The sequence below is a fragment of the Oncorhynchus nerka genome, linkage group LG22, assembly GCF_034236695.1.
Source record: "Oncorhynchus nerka isolate Pitt River linkage group LG22, Oner_Uvic_2.0, whole genome shotgun sequence".
Classification (NCBI taxonomy): domain Eukaryota; kingdom Metazoa; phylum Chordata; class Actinopteri; order Salmoniformes; family Salmonidae; genus Oncorhynchus; species Oncorhynchus nerka.
The window spans coordinates 53594720-53615746 of record NC_088417.1 but is presented as its reverse complement, the minus strand read 5'-3'; the positions used below and the strand labels follow the sequence as shown (position 1 = coordinate 53615746).

Genomic DNA, 21027 nt, shown 5'->3' with positions numbered 1-21027 from the left:
CGTCTTGTCTCGTCAAGCCTACCAGGCGTTTTTCCCGTACTCCTGTTTCGCTCTAGTTTTCCCAGTTTTGACCATTCTGCCTGCCCTGATCATGCCTACTGTTCTGTACCTTGTGATATTGCCCTGGATTACTGACCTCTGCCGGCCCTTAACCCTGAGCCTGCCTGCCGTTCTGTACCTTTCGGATTCTGCATCTGGGTCTTATCCTGAGGTCTGATACATAGACACCTATAGAAACCCAAGTAGACCCTTAAATATTATGGAAACATATTTAGGGCTTGATTCAATCTGTATCGCCAAAGTTAAACTCTTTAGTACGCTTGAAATGTAAAGGTAATTTACGATTGAGCCAACATACTGTACGCAGATGTTACCCTGAATACCATCTCTGTGAATGTGGAAACATTGTTTTAAAATTTCAATCGCGCTATAAGTGCTGAATTTCGGCGATAGGAATTGAATCTGGCCCTTACACACACACAGTGTGGTTAAGGTTAGGGTTAAGGTTAGGATTAGGTTTCAAATCTGATTTTATTACTCTGTGGCTGTGCCAGCTAGTGACCACTCTGCAGAGCTGCCACCAGGGCAGGATACATGACACATTCCAACCTGCAGTATAATATGTAATAAATAACCTTAATATTCTAGAAGAATGTGTAAAATGATAGACATTTTATATATGTAAACTTAACATGAACAGGAATTACATGTACTTTTCATCCATGGTCAATCTGACTTGCCTAGTTAAATAAAGGTTAAATAAAAATATTTGTATATATATATATATATATAATAAACCACACCTCCTAAAAATAACCTGAGGATTATGTTCAAAAAGACCCTGTTTCTAGGTTAAATGAACACATGTTGGGTTATTCATGCAACCCACTGGGCACAGACATCAATTCAACGTCTATTTCACATTGGTTCACCAAACAACGTTGATTAAACCAGTGTTTGCACATTGGGAACCCAACTGGTTAGGTCAAAACAACCCAGCATGTGTTCTGTCCAATATTTAGCCAGTGCTGGGTTACCAAATAACCCAGATTGGGTTGTTTTTAACCTAGAATGTTTTTGTGTAAACACACACAAACACGCACACACATACTGGTTGTGGAGGAGACTTGAGTCAGATTGCCATGCACAATATCATCAGGGATGACATGTCACTATGTCAAAAAGGGGAGAGGCACCAGGCAGCAGCGCAATGTGTGGGAGGTGGTCTTACCCTCATCCTTCTTCCTCACAAAGTCATCCTCTTGTTTACATTTACATTTACGTCATTTAGCAGACGCTCTTATCCAGAGCGACTTACAAATTCTTGTTCAATAAACCACGTTCAATGTTGGTGTTTTGGAGAAAAAAATCTCATAATGGATCCAAAATTGCCCATTTCACACTATCGGGCCATCTCGATCAGTATTATACTTTGCGGTATTGATTCCGATATGTTCTGTTCCCATTGTCGTTTTGATATGATTGGTCTACCTAGGGCTGTTGCGGTGACCATATTACCGTTACCCATGCAGTCATGAGTCATACAATTCCATGTGACTATATTAGAGTCTATGCATAGCTTTACAGAATGAGCCCAAGCCCGAAAAAAATTACCTGAATTAAAATGATTGTGCCGTTATACAATACATAGCTACAGCATATTAGGCATGAAAGAAAAACAGAAACCAAGATGTCTTTGGAAAGTAATTGGTCTAGCCTCTGCTCCACAATTAAACCAATTCTAGTAATCACCTTTGAGTGTGGACTGTATTATTATGGATACTGGATGGACTGGTTACCTCTTGCTGCACGAGCCTGGGAGAGAACGTATAGCCACAGGGAAAGCTGTTGCATGATACATTGATTGCATGGCAGCTTACAGTTCGCCTACAATGAGTGAATTTGTATTTGATTTTTAATAGCCTAGTAATTGGGATTTTTTTTGTATTTTCATAATTAATTGGGGGACACCCTTGAGCTATACAGAATATCTCACCACCATGCGTTTCCATCTCCTCCTCGCTCTCCTTTACTTATTTATTGAGCGCGCAGACGGGCTGTCAAGAGTTTCGTGAAATATGTTTAATTGCGAAAACATGTTACTATCCATGTTCCCAAACGGATTTCACTTGGATTCGCAAATTAAACACTGGGTAGCTGTAGGAACAAGGTTGGCGAGCCCATGGCATACCGAGTGTGGGTGGAATATCACCTGTCCGGGAGCGAGAGCATGCTCCTCAAATAGTGGTTGATGCGTGGAGTGAAATAAATTGTTCTTATATTTATTTCCCAGCTACTCATATTAAGCACAGCTCCGATATGAAACTGAAGTTTACATGCATTGCTTGCTGTTTGGGGTTTTAGGCTGGGTTTCTGTACAGCACTTTGTGACATCAGCTGATGTAAGAAGGGCTTTATAAATACATTTGATTGAAGTAGCCTACGGCGGGAAAGCGCGCGGACTCTGTTCTTTATTGGAGCACAAACAGATTAAACGTATTTTTGCCCCTGCCCCTGTTCCTGCCTATTTGATAATGGGCCATTATAAATCGAAACTAATTTTTACACATTAGTAATGACCAGATTTAATTGAGAATAGTCTGATGGGTGGAAATATGATCACTTGATGAGAGAAGTGCTGTGCAGCCCGAGGCAAGGAACAGCAAGCTTTTTTTTTTGCTACTTTCTCAAATCATCAATAACCTATAGTCGCACCATACAGCCCATATATGTTTTGATTTCTAATACATTGTAAGGTTTGTAATCATACACAACTAAAGTTACCAAATAACTCAAAATCTAGCATATAGGATCTGTTTCAAATGATCACTTTTAAGTTCAACATAGCCACTTCATATGCGCACTCACTCTGTAATGGGGAAAATATCCTTTCTATTTTATTCAGCTAAGTTCAATTATATTCTTCTTACTATAAAATCATATAAAATAAAATAATGGAACGGGACTTACTGTGCATTTGGAAAGAATTCAAGCTCTGTCAGGTTGGATGGGGGGAGCATCACTGCACAGCTATTTTCAGGTCTCTCCAGAGAAGTTCGATCTGGTTCAAGTCCGGGTTCTGGCTGGACCACTCACAGACATTAAGAAACTTGACCCGAAGTCACCCCTGCATTGTTTTGGCTGTGTGTTCAGGGTCGTTGTCCTTTTGGAAGGTGAAACCTCACCCCAGTCTGAGGTTCTGAGTGCTCTGGAGCAGGTTTTCATCAAGGATCTCTCTCTTCTCTGTTCATTTTTCCCTCGATCCTGAGTAGTCTCCCAGTCCCTTACATTCATTTATAAGACTTTTTAAAATGTAGATGTTCCAAAGGTGTACATCAGTGGCGTGTATGCCTGGAGGTCTGGAGATGCCAAACATGTTTATGTTAATTAACGGTCAATTAGTGTCTTTTGTATGACAATAACCGGCTGACAAAATTTCATGAACGATAAGCAAATGATAATACTAGCATTTTTTTTAACCTTTATATAACTAGGCAAGTCAGTTAAGAACAAATTCTTATTTTCAATGACAGCCTAGGAAAAGTGGGTTAACTGCCTGTTCAGGGGCAGAATGACAGATTTGTACCTTGTCAGCACGGGGGCTTGAACTTGCAACCTTCCGGTTACTAGTCCAACACTCTAACCACTAGGCTACCCTGCCGCCCCGGCAGCATCCATTCTCATCGTCACAGCAATGAGGCTTGTCAGCTTTGTAGACAGTCACAAACAGGATTCGTTGAATGGGGTCATCTTCGCCACAAATAAGTCCCTCTCTCAGTGTTTCTTTGGAAACATATGCCATTGAACCAACGCTAAGGTCATAGGAGGGAGTTATAAGATTCAAAGAAAGGGGGGATAAAAGAAAGAGTGAGAGAAATGGGGGGAAGAGAGAGCGAGAGAGAGAGAGAGAGAGAGAGAGAGAGAGAGAGAGAGAGAGAGAGAGAGAGAGAGAGAGAGAGAGAGAGAAGAGACAGCTCAGCAGGTCTGGTCTCGTTCACAATGTCAGAGTCTCTCCTGCCCCTTAGCTATTGGAGCCACATTGATTTGCTCATGTAATCCTGCTCTGATTTGGCTCGGCCAATCAATGGTTGCCCACTGACTTCCTGCGTGCCAGGCAGCCATTAGCCTGCGAGGAAAGGGAATCGGAATTCTCTTATCTTTCGGGTTGGAGTTTTTCACACTTAACTTCAGGAGAAAAATGGTTTGGCTCCACCTCAAGCCATATGTCAGTGGGCAAAAACGGCATGGGACCTCATAATAATGTTATTTTCTGGTTGTAAACTCGTCTTCTGGTTATAGAAACATGAGATTACAACCAGATCACAATCAGTTAAAAACTGATAAAATGCCATTAGAATAATGTTCTTGCATTGCATCTAGTTTTGAAACCATCTTACTGGAAAAGTCTGAACCTGTTTCTGTTCCAGGTGACAATGCCATGGATATCAGAGGTATACATGTCAAAAACACACTAACAATGGCTGGTCAATCATTCTTACTGATGATGATTAAATGGAGCAGTAACACCTTCAGGAGATTAAATTAAGTATATACAGTTTACAAAACATATAGCATACTCATAGTGTATAAAGGCATTTCAAGAGCTTCCATGACTTGGTATTGTTATAATGCGTCCCAAATGGCACCCTGTTCCCTACATAGTGCACTACTTTTGACCAGAGCCCCTTGTGGCCTGGTCAATAGCAGTACACTATGTAGGGAATAGTGTCGTTTGGCACGTAACCTTACGGTACTCCCCTGCAGGGCAATGTGAGAATGAACGCTGGTTGGTTGGAAAGTAATGATGTTGAACCACAGAGAGAGAGCCATAGTCCAGTCAACGCACTACTGCTACTCTCCAGCTAGCCAGCATGTTCTGAAGGTCACAGCACCCCTCTCCGTGTCTCCAGGCATCACTCACATACACGCAAAAAACATACACACAAAAAAAACATACACACACAAGCACACAAGCGTGAAGACACATGCACAAGTGCATACACACAGACACAGCCATACGTCTCAAACACAACTCTTCATTCTCTGCTTAATTTAGCCATCGATTTTTGAATATTGCACCGAAATCCTCGTGGGCAAGAGGGATCATGAAAAGCCAAATCATCCTGGGTACCCGCCTCGGGTCAAACACAGCTGAGAGAAACACTGCTCCCCAGAGAACCAGAGAGCAACAAACCACTAACACACCAAATATGAAACATGGGTATTGGGGGGAAAGCAATAGAAATTATGAGATTGTCTTTTGCTACTGTGCAGCAGCATGCACTAAGGAACATACTGTATAGCTTATAGTAGATGAACACCAATTATGAGACATGGATCGGATGTTGCTGCTACACACACAGCAATAGCGAATGTATGGAACATAGCCTTTAGGTAGGAGGTAAACATCAAATTCTGGTATGAGACATGGGGGATTGACGGAAGAGAGAAATGGACTCTGCAGTGTACAGCAATAGAGAATGGATGGAACAGAATAGATGAACGTCCAATATACACCATGGGTATTGGGGATAGCATGGAACACACACAGCCATAACACTTGGAGTATAGCCCTGCCGGAGATAGCAGATCAACATCCAATATACACCATGGGTATTGGGGATAGCATGGAACACACACAGCCATAACACTTGGAGTATAGCCCTGCCGGAGATAGCAGATCAACATCCAATATACACCATGGGTATTGGGGATAGCATGGAACACACACAGCCATAACACTTGGAGTATAGCCCTGCCGGAGATAGCAGATCAACATCCAATATACACCATGGGTATTGGGGATAGCATGGAACACACACAGCCATAACACTTGGAGTATAGCCCTGCCGGAGATAGCAGATCAACATCCAATATACACCATGGGTATTGGGGATAGCATGGAACACACACAGCCATAACACTTGGAGTATAGCCCTGCCGGAGATAGCAGATCAACATCCAATATACACCATGGGTATTGGGGATAGCATGGAACACACACAGCCATAACACTTGGAGTATAGCCCTGCTGGAGATAGCAGATCAACATCCAATATGAAACATGGGCATTGGGGATATAATTAAATCAACTAGGCACAATTATACAATGGTGAATGGTAGATTAGGGAATTGAGCATATTGGATGGAAATGAATTACAAATCTGCGTCCCAAAAGTAGTGCACTATTTGAATAAGGTTCCATTTGGGATGCAGTCAAAGACTGGAGCACAGAATGTAAACCATGGGGGGCTGGTAAGAATGCAGTGAATTGAAATGCCCCACTCGATGTGATATGCCATAGTATGCAATTCCATGCAACAACCCTCAACTTGATGCAAGTACAGTACGTGACACGATTCAATGTGACACCAACACTGGCTGTGATACATCCATTTTCAATTTAAGACCAAATGGAATGGATTAATTGTTTACCAACAGTCAACCAATGCTCAATGTGACATCACTCTACTGTGTGAAGCTAAATGTTAAGGCTATACAATACTATACTATAGCTATATACAAACCCCCAACAGGAGAGGAGAGACAGACTGAGCATGTGCAGACATTGACCTTAAAGGTGTAATATGCAGGAAGTGCTCCGCCATTTCCTGGTTGCTAAAATTCTATTAGTTTGCCTAATTTCAGTTTGTGACAATACAAGCACTCAGAGTATAGAGAACATTTGTACCATATAAACCACTATGAAATGTATTTTCACCTATTTGAAGCTGGTGTTCAAAACTGAAAGTAAAAGATGCAAAAACTAAACTAAGAACGGGAGGCATAGAAATAGCGCACATAGAAAAAATCTACCGCTTCTTATATTTGCTTTCAATGAGAACAGACATATAACTCACATTTGTATGGGAATTTGGTCGGGTTGCCCAAGAAGTTACATATTGTAGCTTTAACTAAGGGAGACAACCCTGTTGAGGGTGATGGGAAGGAATAAAAGCCTGACTGTGGAGAGAAGGGTGTGTGTGTGTGTGTGTGTGTGTGTGTGTGTGTGTGTGTGTGTGTGTGTGTGCGTGTGCGTGTGTGTGTGTGCTCGCTAAAGCAGAGTAGATGAAGTCATGTCCAGTGCCAGACTGCCACAGTAACCCGGGGCAAGACAGGATAACCCTCTGTCATCAATAATACTGCTAGCTTTTTTTTTTACTCCAAAAACAAATAGGACACATGGAAAGTGATTTCCTTATGCATTAATCATTCAAACATGTATTTTTTATCGTGACACGGCATCTGTGAGATTTGAACCTGTAATCTTCTGTTCTCTATCCATGGAACGAGGGGTCAGCAGCAATAGTCCCTTTAAACTGCGCTCGTGCGCGGACGCGCAACAACACCAGGACGCGCTGAAGAAATGCCATGCCGCTCAGAGACTCAAGAGATTGAATTTCACCGACGTCCACTTTTTACCTGACTAGCTTTTCAAAGACAGCTTGAAATGTAAAAACGTTGCTCTATATATAATAGGACGAACGTCCTATTAGTTTGCATTATATGGAGCAATGTTTTTTCTGTGATGGACTCAACATCATATCAGCCCATTTTCAATGCAACAAACCAAAGCAAATCTAACTTTGCAACATTGAGTCTATGATTTTGTTCGAGGCAGAGGCAGAGCCAGAGCGGAGGTGAATAGAATTATATTGGCGCGGTTAGCCCACGTGCGGTCTTTCAATCACCCGCGAGTGAATGCGCTTTTCAGATTAGCTCAGATCAGTGCACATTTGTTCATATTCTTTGCTAGTTAGCGAGTTATTAGCTAATTTACAGATAAGTATGGGTCAGCAATGGGTCAGCAATGGGGAGTTACTGCTTCCAACGAGGGCACAAAATATGTAGGCTACATTTCAATCTGTGTTTGAAAAGCTAGTCAGGTAAAAAAACGTATGTCTTAATTAAAGGGGCAGTGATGTATTTTGAGACAGGTTGGAATATGCAAATAAGCCTATTGGCAGAGGGGTAGCCTACATTGTCTAATTCTCTGTATGATAATAATAACACATTTTATTTTGTATTATTATACAACACAAGACAATGCAATGTACAGTCACCTATTTGGCCCACAGTCTGGCCCCAAGTAAAAAAAATCATGAATTAATGGCATGCCCTTCATAATGTAAAAACGTTTTTAAGTCTCATGCAATAGGCCTGCATTGAACACCACATAGAGGCTACTGTAGGCAACATTTAAAAATCAAAACCTATTTCAATGTGAACATTTTCTGGGATTTGCTCCATTGGTTTTGTTGGTAGGCCTACATTTTGCTCAAATTGCCACAAAAGTCTATTAGCTTCTCTCAAACTGTAAGGGTACAGTCTCAGTGTTCACCGCAAATGCATGCCAAAAGTTGCACAGAATTCTCAAACTTACAAGTTTATGCTCACAAGACATAAAATTTGCTTAGTGCCCCCTCCCAAAAAAAAGTATAGGAAACATTGGTGAGCAGTGTTTTATTACGCATACAAAGGTGTTCCTTTTAGTCGGTTCAAACAAACCTAATTTCAAACTAAACAAGCACTCATTAAGATCTGGTGTGGCCAATTAGTGGTGTGGCCAATCAGGTGTGGCCAACACACCTGAACTCACTTAACAAGATAGAGGAGAAAGAGCCTTTTTTTGACACTGAAGCTGGAATGTATGTTTTTAAGATTACTAAAGATTTCTTGTGGTTTTTATGTGAGGTTTTTATGGAAAGTTTTCTTAACGTTCCCCAAAAAATGTAATAACATCTTTAAATAGAACCATGAGGAAACTTGTAGGAAACATGAAGTACTAAAATGAACACAGAATAACATAATTTTTTACGTTCTCTTAACTATTTGAGAACATTCCCAACGTCAAACCAGTTGGAGAACGTTCCTAAAACATTACCAAAAATTTAATTAAATGTAACCATGTTTGAAATGTTTGGAAGCGTTCTGTTTAAGTAAAGAAATACCAAGAAAATAACTTGTTTTTGTCAAGTTCCATAAAATGTGCTGAGAATATTCCAAAGCCAAGCAACTATCCTACACCATTCCCAGAAAGTTGTGGAATGCTTGTATGCAAAATAACCATAGGACAAGCACACTCTAACCTAGCTCTAAAAAACGTATGGTTCTCAGACTGTTATGTGCTAGCTAGGATATGTGGGGGTTTGTATGGGTTTATACATGCTTGAATGTATTCAAGGAGGATGCTCCAATAGGAGAGACTGCCTTCATGGAAAGGTATCACAGTCTGCCCCCCTGCAATATTCAAGTTATTTTTCATCAATACATCCTTTTTATACAGTGCATTTGGAAAGTATTCAGACCCCTTGACTTTTTCCACATTTTGTTACATTACAGCCTTATTCTAAAATGTATTCAATTGTTTGTTTTTTTTCTCATCAATCTACACACAATACCCCATAACGACAAAGCAAAAACAGATTTTTAGAAATGTTTACAAATGCATAAAAACTTTCTAACTGAAATATCACATTTACATAAGTATTCAGATCCTTTACTCAGTACTTTGTTGAAGCATCTTTGGCAGCGATTACAGCCTCCAGTCTTCTTGGGTATGATGCTACAAGCTTGGCACATCTGTATTTGGGCAGTTTCTCCCATTCTTCTCTGCAGATCCTCTCAAGGTCTGTCAGGTTGGAGGGGGAGCGTCGCTGCACAGCTATTTTCAGGTATCTCCAGAGATGTTAGATCGGGTTCAAGTCCAGGCTCTGGCTGGGCCACTCAAGGACATTCAGAGACTTGTCCCGAAGCCACTCTTGGGTTGTCTTGGCTGTGTGCTCAGGGTCGTTGTCCTGTTGGAAGGTAAAACCTTTGCCCCGGTCTGAGGTCTCTGGAGCAGGTTTTCATCACTGTACTTTGCTATGTTCATCTTTCCCTCAATCCTGACCAGTCTCCCAGTTCCTGCCACTGAAAAACATCCCCACAGCATGATGCTGCCACCCCCATGCTTCACCGTAGGGATGGTGCCAGATTTCCTCCAGACATGACGCTTGATATTCAGTCCAAATAGTTCAATCTTGTTTAACCAGATAATCTTGTTTTTCTTGTTCTGAGAGTCCTTTAGGTGCCTTTTGGCAAACTCCAAGTGGCTGTCATGTGCCTTTTACTGAGGAGTGGCTTCATTCTGGCCACTTTACCAAAAACGTCTGATTGGTGGAGAGCTGCAGAGATGGTTTTCCTTCTGGAAGGTTATTTCATCTCCACAGAGGAACTCTAGAGCTCTGTCAGAGTGACCATGGAGTTCTCGTCACCTCCCTGACCAAGGCCCTTCTCCCCTGATTGCTCAGTTTTGCCAGGCGGCCAGCTCTAGGAAGAGTCTTGGTGGTTCCCAACTTATTCCACTTAAGAATGATGGAGGCCACTGTGTTCTTGGGGACCTTCAATGCTGCAGAAATGTTTTGTACCCTTACACAGATCTGTGCATCTACAAATTCCTGTCTCGGAGCTCTACAGACAATTCCTTTGTCCTCATGGCTTGGTTTTTGCTCTGATATGCACTGTCATCTGTGGGACCTTATATAGACAGGTGTGTGCCTTTCCAAATCATGAATACTTATGTAAAAAAGGTATTTCTGTTTATTATTTGTAATAAATGTGCAACATTTTCTAAAAAGGAAAGTGGTCTGAATAATTTCCGAATGCACTGTAAGTGTGTGTGTGTGTGTTTGTTTCTGTGTGTGTCTTTGTGTGTGTGTGTATTTGTTTGTGTAGCTATCCATGCATGCATGTGCACATGTTTGTGACAGAGAAAGAGAGAAGCCAACACTCTGGCATCCCGACCTGGGTTTGACTTGACTGGTCAGATGAGAATGATAGCCATTAAAACATTACATCGGGCCATATCTGACCCGTATGCCACTAGTTTGAGACCCCTGACTTAAAGCCAATTCCATTGAGCGTGGAAACAACCTTGATTTAACCAGTGTGTGCCTAGTGGGTTTGTACTCACAGGCATTGGTGACAGCAAAGCTGTTGGCCGTCTCGATGTTGTCCACATGAGGCACCAGGTTGAAGGGGGCCTCGGATGCGTTGGGGCTAGTATTGTGCAGGAAGATGGCCAGGCGAAATGCTGTGTATTCCTGATCCGTGTTTCTGATGAACAGGCCGCCTGCAGAGGCAGAGAGAGAGAGAGGCAGAGAGAGAGAGAGAGAGAGTGGCAGAGATAGAGAGAGGCAGAGAGAGAGAGAGGCAAAGAGAGAGAGAGGCAAAGAGAGAGAGAGAGAGAGAGAGACAGAGAGAGAGAGAGAGAGAGAGAGAGAGAGAGAAAGAGAACTGGGCAATTGGGTCTCTGACACTGCGCATGTAGGAAATGCTTTTGATGGAAAAACAAGAGACACAGCCAATAACCTTAACACATTTTCCCTCCCAAAGGACCCTGCCTGGAAATCTTAAAATGCCCACCATCCTGAATAGAAATGTGATACATTGGAGAATCCCTTTAAAAACACCGCAAACCTGTCTTATGTTCAACATTACTAGTCGACAGAGAGAGATCATTCGACCCCGGTTGGCATTTATTTGCGGTCAACTTGATTCGTTCGTACCGCCTATAAATCAGCCTGTTCGGTCAGTTTAGCAATTAAATGAAGGTGGTGTATTTATGGTTTCTTTTCGCCCACATTCAACACCGTAAGTTAAAGGCTAAAGGCAGGGGCACTTGGCAGTAGCAGAGATCCAGAGATCTCACCATGGCGCGGCTTTTAGGCTACAGACAGTCAGTGCTTTAGCTGGGTTTTGATAGATATAGGCTCCAGCTTGAATAGGCGCACTTCTCTCGGTGGCAAAAAAAAAGCAACCAGTCAGCCAAGTATGAAACGGTATGACTATGACAAACGGGTTTATGCAAAAGGGGAACGGAATCTTCTGAATGTAACAGGGGCGAGTGTGCACTCTGCAGCAGGACTACACACACTTTGAGAAAATTCCCGCTGCTGATCCATTCGCTCCAACCAAGCGAAGTATCTACTCTCTGCAAAGCGCACTAGGCTAGGCTACTGCTGCAGTGGCGCTTTGAAAGAACACCGGCTGCTGAGGAACGGACTGGAACAGTTATGAATTACTATAAATACCTATTTTCCTTGTGCACATTAGAAAAAACATCGAATCATCTAGGAACACATACACATTGTCATGTTGGAATAGGTTTGTGTCGGCGCTTTTAAACGATCGGTCAATTCTACTTTTCAATGTCACAATGTTATGTGACCATGAATGACGAACATGCATTTCTTAACACTGTCACACACACTATAACGAAAAGCAAGATCTTATTCACGCTTCATAACCCAGTGGCTCTTTTTATGCCCTTTTGATTGGCAAACACTGCTGTCCACTTACCGATCTGAACACTGCTCGGGAAAGCACCCATTGTGAGTCCCCAAAAGCCAGAAAATATCAATAAAAATTGGTCACAAGAAATCCACATTTTGTTTTGGTTAAAAACTGATAAGAGACATCGAGGAGGATGACAGTCGGGGGAAAAACAAGACTAAAAGAAAAAGAGAGGCTCCGTTCATTATCACTCCATTCTGGGTTGAATTTCCCCCGCAGTGCCCGCGGACGCTGGTACGGCTGTCCGGTGGTAGAGACGTTATACACACAAGATGGGGGGAGCTCGCCAGGAGTGGGCTGCCTGCATGGAGAGAGAGCGGAATCACACATGCGCTTTCTCTCGACCCTGTCTTCCTCTCTGCTGTCGTTCTCTTGCACTGAACAGTGCGCACCCCTCCCGCACATATTCCCCTCAACGCCGCCCTGTTACTCGTTGAGTAGAAGTGTCCTATTCACCTAGTTTTGGTATAAGGGCCATTGAATTTCAGCACACGGATATGATTAGACTGACACTGTAATATCGTTATATGAGTGCCATCGATATCCGCACCTGGCGGGTTATCTGCTGGTATTATTGGCACAGTTGCGGTGCCGTGACGCACTGTCGGTTATATCGTAGCTCTTGCAGCGCAAAGAGAAGCACCGGTGCGAGGTATTGCGAGCTAGGGGCCCATGTGGGATTTGCTACGAATATGTAGCTATGCGCCAATGAGTGAATCTGTAAAATATTGTAAGATATTCTATGATGTCATTGTAAATAAAGTAATTGTGGCAATTCAGTGACCTCAGGGCGACGCTATAAAAGTGTGAGAAATATGAGTGCCGCTGTTGTCATTCAGCTCACGCTTTGCTGATTTGAGATTTGTATTCGTAGGACTATACAAAGGAATAGGCCAACTCACACAATGCAAACCTCGCTTCGGTATTCACTAGCCATACCTTTTATTTTGCTTTCTTCGTGGTCACATCACAAGATGAATGGCAGATACTCACAGGGACTATAACGACCTCCACACAGAAGACACACGCAGGCAGGCACGCACCATTACGAAAGAATCTTAACAGTAAGAGGCAAACTGTAAAATAGATTTAGTTTTTGTCAATATGCTAATGACAAACAAATTTGGTCACTTTCGCTCGTACTCCAATGGATTGAATTAGGCTTTATGTATGCAAACTCCTATTACCGTGATCGAGCTGCCCTTGCAACAAGGACTTATAGGGATATTAGATAGGAGACGGACCAGAATGTGATAATGCAGCAGTATACGTCAGCAGCACTATCTGCCATTTAAATGCAATATTTCGACGTTTTCGATCCCCACAGACAGTGAGAGGTTACCTTTGTAGGCGTACTGTGCTGTGGGTTAGGCCGCTGTCCTGTGTGCTTACACTAAACTGTCAGTCCGTGGGTCCTGAAACTAGTAGATACAGTATACTGCGAATTTACTTGCTAATACTGTATGTGGCGCGCTGTCCATTCGCAGAATTTAACTTCTGTCTCCGGGTACTGAAAATATATAGATGGGTTGGTTGTTTTGCAACAAAACCGAAAAGTGCGCAACTATGGGGCAAAATAGACTGCGTTGGCTTAGATTGTTAATAACATATAAGCTATATTTTGTCTCCAATGTTTATTTAAAAAAATGCACAATGAGCACTTGTCTCTCAAATACATCTTTACATTTGTTGGTTAGCTAGCCAGCACATTTTATACAACTACAACTGTAGCTAGCACATTTGAGCCATATTAGCATTGACATAAAATCATTCAAAACAACTCAAAACAAGACATGGTATCAAGAACAAGATGAAACGAGATACAAGATTAATTCCCCACATGGCAGTTTATCATTCTTGCCATCCAGAATCACAACACGCTGACTTCTGCCCCATGGAAGCCAGCACATCGTTTTCGTGACCTTGTCAGCTATACCATCTATACCTCGTTGATAAAAACCGACCTTTACTATACTACTGTAGCCTACATACAAAACCAGCCTCTGTCGCTGTCCATGGTGCTGAAATTAAACTAAACTGTCAGCCCGTGGTTCTGAAACTATGGCACACTGATAAACTGAACTTTACTAGCTACTACTGTAGATCTACAAGTAAGGGCAAATCAGTATGGACACTCAACCATGTAAGCAACTCATGAACATATGAACATATGGTGTAGTGTCAACAACGCAGCTAGCCTACCTCAGCAGTACTGTATCATTTTAATCATTTTAGTCAATTAGATTCTTGCTACGTAAGCTTAACTTTCTGAACATTCGAGACGTGTAGTCCACTTGTCATTCCAATCTCCTCTGCATTAGCGTAGCCTCTTCTCTGGCCTGTCAACTATGTGTCTGTCTATCCCTGTTCTCTCCTCTCTGCACAGACCATACAAACGCTCCACACCGCATGGCCGCGGCCACCCTAATCTGGTGGTCCCAGCGCGCACGACCCACGTGGAGTTCCATGTCTCCGGTAGCCTCTGGAACTGCCGATCTGCGGCCAACAAGGCAGAGTTCATCTCAGCCTATGCCTCCCTCCAGTCCCTCGACTTCTTGGCTCTGACGGAAACATGGATCACCACAGACAACACCGCTACTCCTACTGCTCTCTCTTCGTCCGCCCACGTGCTCGCACACCCCGAGAGCTTCTGGTCAGCGGGGTGGTGGCACCGGGATCCTCATCTCTCCCAAGTGGTCATTCTCTCTTTTCTCCCTTACCCATCTGTCTATCGCCTCCTTTGAATTCCATGCTGTCACAGTTACCAGCCCTTTCAAGCTTAACATCCTTATCATTTATCGCCCTCCAGGTTCCCTCGGAGAGTTCATCAATGAGCTTGATGCCTTGATAAGCTCCTTTCCTGAGGACGGCTCACCTCTCACAGTTCTGGGCGACTTTAACCTCCCCACGTCTACCTTTGACTCATTCCTCTCTGCCTCCTTCTTTCCACTCCTCTCCTCTTTGACCTCACCCTCTCACCTTCCCCCCTACTCACAAGGCAGGCAATACGCTCGACCTCATCTTTACTAGATGCTGTTCCTCCACTAACCTCATTGCAACTCCCCTCCAAGTCTCCGACCACTACCTTGTATCCTTTTCCCTCTCGCTCTCATCCAACACTTCCCACACTGCCCCTACTCGGATGGTATCGCGCCGTCCCAACCTTCGCTCTCTCTCCCCGCTACTCTCTCCTCTTCCATCCTATCATCTCTTCCCTCTGCTCAAACCTTCTCCAACCTATCTCCTGATTCTGCCTCCTCAACCCTCCTCTCCTCCCTTTCTGCATCCTTTGACTCTCTATGTCCCCTATCCTCCAGGCCGGCTCGGTCCTCCCCTCCCGCCTCCGTGGCTCGACGACTCATTGCGAGCTCACAGAACAGGGCTCCGGGCAGCCGAGCGGAAATGGAGGAAAACTCGCCTCCCTGCGGACCTGGCATCCTTTCACTCCCTCCTCTCTACATTTTCCTCCTCTGTCTCTGCTGCTAAAGCCACTTTCTACCACTCTAAATTCCAAGCATCTGCCTCTAACCCTAGGAAGCTCTTTGCCACCTTCTCCTCCCTCTTGAATCCTCCTCCCCTCCCCCCTCCTCCCTCTCTTCAGATGACTTCGTCAACCATTTTGAAAAGAAGGTCGACGACATCCGATCCTCGTTGCTAAGTCAAACGACACCGCTGGTTCTGCTCACACTGCCCTACCCTGTGCTCTGACCTCTTTCTCCCCTCTCTCTCCAGATGACATCTCGCGTCTTGTGACGGCCGGCCGCCCAACAACCTGCCCGCTTGACCCTATCCCCTCCTCTCTTCTCCAGACCATCTCCGGTGACCTTCTCCCTTACCTCACCTCGCTCATCAACTCATCCCTGACTGCTGGCTACGTCCCTCCCGTCTTCAAGAGAGCGAGAGTTGCACCCCCTTCTGAAAAACCTACACTCGATCCCTCCGATGTCAACAACTACAGACCAGTATCCCTTCTTTCTTTTCTCTCCAAAACTCTTGAACGTGCCGTCCTTGGCCAGCTCTCCCGCTATCTCTCTCAGAATGACCTTCTTGATCCAAATCAGTCAGGTTTCAAGACTAGTCATTCAACTGAGACTGCTCTTCTCTGTATCACGGAGGCGCTCCGCACTGCTAAAGCTAACTCTCTCTCCTCTGCTCTCATCCTTCTAGACCTATCGGCTGCCTTCGATACTGTGAACCATCAGATCCTCCTCTCCACCCTCTCCGAGTTGGGCATCTCCCGGCGCGGCCCATGCTTGGATTGCGTCCTACCTGACAGGTCGCTCCTACCAGGTGGCGTGGCGAGAATCCGTCTCCTCACCACGTGCTCACCACTGGTGTCCCCCAGGGCTCTGTTCTAGGCCCTCTCCTATTCTCGCTATACACCAAGTCACTTGGCTCTGTCATAACCTCACATGGTCTCTCCTATCATTGCTATGCAGACGACACACAATTAATCTTCTCCTTTCCCCTTCTGACGACCAGGTGGCGAATCGCATCTCTGCATGTCTGGCAGACATATCAGTGTGGATGACGGATCATCACCTCAAGCTGAACCTCGGCAAGACAGAGCTGCTCTTCCTCCCGGGGAAGGACTGCCCGTTCCATGATCTCGCCATCACGGTTGACAACTCCATTGTGTCCTCGTCCCAGAGCGCTAAGAACCTTGGCGTGATCCTGGACAACACCCTGTCGTTCTCAAATAACATCAAGGCGGTGGCCCGTTCCTGTAGGTTCATGCTCTACAACATCCGCAGAGTACGACCCTGCCTCACACAGGAAGCGGCGCAGGTCCTAATCCAGGCACTTGTCATCTCCCGTCTGGATTACTGCAACTCGCTGTTGGCTGGGCTCCCTGCCTATGCCATTAAACCCCTACAACTCATCCAGAACGCCGCAGCCCGTCTGGTGTTCAACCTTCCCAAGTTCTCTCACGTCACCCCGCTCCTCCGCTCTCTCCACTGGCTTCCAGTTGAAGCTCGCATCCGCTACAAGACCATGGTGCTTGCCTACGGAGCTGTGAGGGGAACGGCACCTCAGTACCTCCAGGCTCTGATCAGGCCCTACACCCAAACAAGGGCACTGCGTTCATCCACCTCTGGCCTGCTCGCCTCCCTACCACTGAGGAAGTACAGTTCCCGCTCAGCCCAGTCAAAACTGTTCGCTGCTCTGGCCCCCCAATGGTGGAACAAACTCCCTCACGACGCCAGGACAGCGGAGTCAATCACCACCTTCCGGAGACACCTGAAACCCCACCTCTTTAAGGAATACCTAGGATAGGATAAAGTAATCCTTCTCACCCCCCTTAAAAGACCTAGATGCACTATTGTAAAGTGGCTGTTCCACTGGATGTCATAAGGTGAAAGCACCAATTTGTAAGTCGCTCTGGATAAGAGCGTCTGCTAAATGACTTAAATGTTAAATGTAAATGTATTGGATGTTCATCAATCAACAAATAACTTGCATTGCTGGGGCGAAGGTTCACCTTCCAACAGGACAACGACCCTAAGCACACAGCCAAGTCAACGCAGGACTGGCTTCGATGACAAGTCTTTGAATGTCCTTGAGTGGCCCAGCCAGATCCCCAACTTGAACCCCATCGAACATCTCTGGAGAGACCTGAAAATAGCTGTGCAGATACTCTCCTCATCCAACCTAACAGAGCTTGAAAGGAGCTGCAGAGAAGAATGGGATAAACTCCCCAAACACAGGTGTGCCAAGCTTGTAGCATCATACCCAAGAAGACTCGAGGCTGTAATCACTGCCAAAGGTGCTTCAACAAAGTACTAAGTAAAGGGTCTGAATACTTATGTGATATGTAATATTTAAGGTTTTCTAAAAAACTGTTTTTGCTTAATCATTATCGGGTTGTAAGGTTCTGCTTTTCTTTTCTTAGTCAACCTTATGTTCTTTTTCTTTGAACGTAGCCCTGTCTTTCATTTTTGTTCATTGATTTCACCTGTGTTCATTTCTCACCTGGTCTCATCAGCTCCCTATTTAGTTCAGTTCTTTCTGTTTGTATGGTTGTGAGGTATTGTTTGTTTTTGCCTGCCTACCTGTGTTTGACCACTGCCTGTGACCACGATTCCTGCCTTCTGCGAAGGCTGAATAAACATCTGCCACGCTCTGAGGTGAATCTACACCTTTTTCTTCCTGAGTATTCATTACAGGGGTATTGTGTGTAGATTAATGAGGGCAAAAAAAACAATTTAATATATTTTATAATAAAGCCGTAATGTAACAAAATGTATAAAAATTCAAGGAGTCTGAATACTTTCCGAATGCACTGTAGTTATAACATTCTAAAAACACAGTTCCTCTGGAAACATAATAGTGACATTCCTCCCAAATAAACATTCCCTCAATCTTTTTCCATCTGGGTGAGACACATGTAATATACTGATCAACAATATAAACGCAACATGTAAAGTGTTGGTCCCATATTTCATGAGCTGAAATAAAATACATTTTCCATATGCACAAAAAGTATTTTTTTTCTCAAATTTGGTGCACAAATTTGTTTACATCCCTGTTAGTGAGTATTTTTCATCTGCCATGATAATCCATCCACCTGACAGATGTGGCATATCAAAAAGCTTGTGCTGGGAACAATAGAAGGCCACTCTAAAAATGTGCAGTTTCGTCACACAACACAATGCCAGAGATGTCTCAAGTTGAGGGAGCTTGTACTTGGCATGAATGTCCACCAGAGCTGTTGCCAGAGAATTTAATGTTAATTTCTCTACCATAAGCCACCTCCAACGTTGTTTTAGAGAATTTGTCAGTACATCCTACCGGCCTCACAACCACAGACCACATGTAAGCATGCTAGCCCAGGATCTCCACATCCGGGTTCTTCACCTGCGGGATCGTCTGAGACCAGCCAAACCGAGTGGCTGATGAAACTGTGGGTTTACGAAACTGAACAATTTCTACACAAACTGTCAAAAACCGTCTCAGGGAAGCTTATTTTTTGTGCTCATCATCCTCAAAAGGATCTCGTAACTGACTTCAGTGGGCAAATGCTCACCTTCGATGGCCACTGACAAGCGTGCTCTTCACGGATGAATCCTGGTTTCAACTGTACTGGGCACATGGTGTTGTGTGGGTGAGCGGTTTGCTGATGTCAACGTTGTGAACAGAGTGCCCCATGGTGGCGGTGGGGTTATGGTATGGGCAGGCATAAGCTACGGACAACAAACACAATTTAATTTTATCAATGGCTATTTTTTGCACAGAGATACCTTGACGAGATCCTGAGACCCATTGTCGTGCCATTCATTCGTCGCCATCACCTCATGTTTCAGCATGACAATGCACGTCCCCATGTCGCAAGGATCTGTACACAATTCCTGGAAGCTGAACATGTCCCAGCTCTTCCATGGCCTTCTTAATCACCAGACACATCACTCATTGAGCGTTTTTGGGATGCTCTGGTTCGAAGTGTACAGCAACCTGTTCCAGTTTCCACCAATATACAGCAATTTCGCACAGACATGGAAGTGGAGTGGGACAACATTCCACAGGCTACAATCAACAGCCTGATCAACTCCATGCGAAGGAGATGTGTCACGCTGAATGAGACAAATGGTGATCACACCAGATACAGACTGGTTTTCTGATCCACTCCCATACCTTTTTTTAAAGGTATCTCTGACCAACAGAAGCATATCTTTATTCCCAGTCATGTGAAATCCATAAATTAGGGCCTAATGAATTTATTAAATTTACTGATTTCCTTATATGAACTGTAACTCCCTAAAATCGTTGAAATTGTTGCACGTTGCATTTATATTTTTTCAGTGTATATATATGTGGTATATACGGCCCTAGAAGTTACTGAGAGTCCCAAAAGACAAAGCCATATAGATTAGACGTCGTGGTGATATATCCCAGACTGCAGATGGGTTAATAAGTGTTCGGAGCAGTCTTCCGAGCTGTCACCTCTTTAAATTCAAATAACATTTTTCCTCCTCCGGAATGATTTCAATAGGTCTTGTGTTTCTGTCTCTTGGCAACAAAACATATCTCTCATGGCTGACACATTATGTGACATTTCATTATAGTCAAGTGGTTAGTGTGCATCTCAAATGGCAACCTATTCCCTATGTAGTGCACTACTTTTGACCAGAGCCTATAGAAGCAGTGCACTATATAGGGAATAGGGTGCCTTTTTGGATACGGACTTAGAGAAGGAAAGGCTTGTCTGTTGTAACCCAGTGATTGATTCAGACAAAGGATGTGTACCAAATGGCATCCTATTCCCTATAAAGTGACTATTTTTGACCAGGGCCCCATAGTGCATTACTTTTGACTAGAGCTTATGTAGTGGCAAGGGTGCTATTTTGGATGTAGACAAAAGACTATTAGGGTGAAATCTACGCTGTTTATGTCATTCAGCACATACTGTCTGTTCCTCTTTACTGGCAGTCAGCTTGTAAGGGATTGAATGTGCCAAGGTTTTGCAAATGAGAGTTATATTTTTATTTTTTATTTCACCTTTATTTAACCAGGTAGGCTAGTTGAGAACAAGTTCTCATTTACAACTGCGACCTGGCCAAGATAAAGCAAAGCAGTTCGACACATACAACAACACAGTGTTACACATGGAATAAACAAACATACAGTCAATAATACAGTAGAGATAAAGTATATATACGGTGTGTGCAAATGAGGTAGATAAGGGAGGTAAGG

The 21027-nt window shown here is 43.9% G+C and overlaps 1 protein-coding gene across 1 annotated transcript in view; it reads right to left on the bottom strand.

The window, feature by feature from the left end:
* The window catches only part of LOC115105337 (glutamate receptor 4), a 172391-nt gene extending 159726 nt beyond the window's left edge, over positions 1-12665 (bottom strand). Inside the window, 2 exon segments of the mRNA XM_029627267.2 lie at positions 10955-11113; positions 12343-12665. Coding sequence (XP_029483127.2) covers positions 10955-11113; positions 12343-12430 — 247 coding nt within the window. The 5' untranslated portion in view covers positions 12431-12665.
* Positions 12666-21027: the final 8362 nt, after the last annotated feature.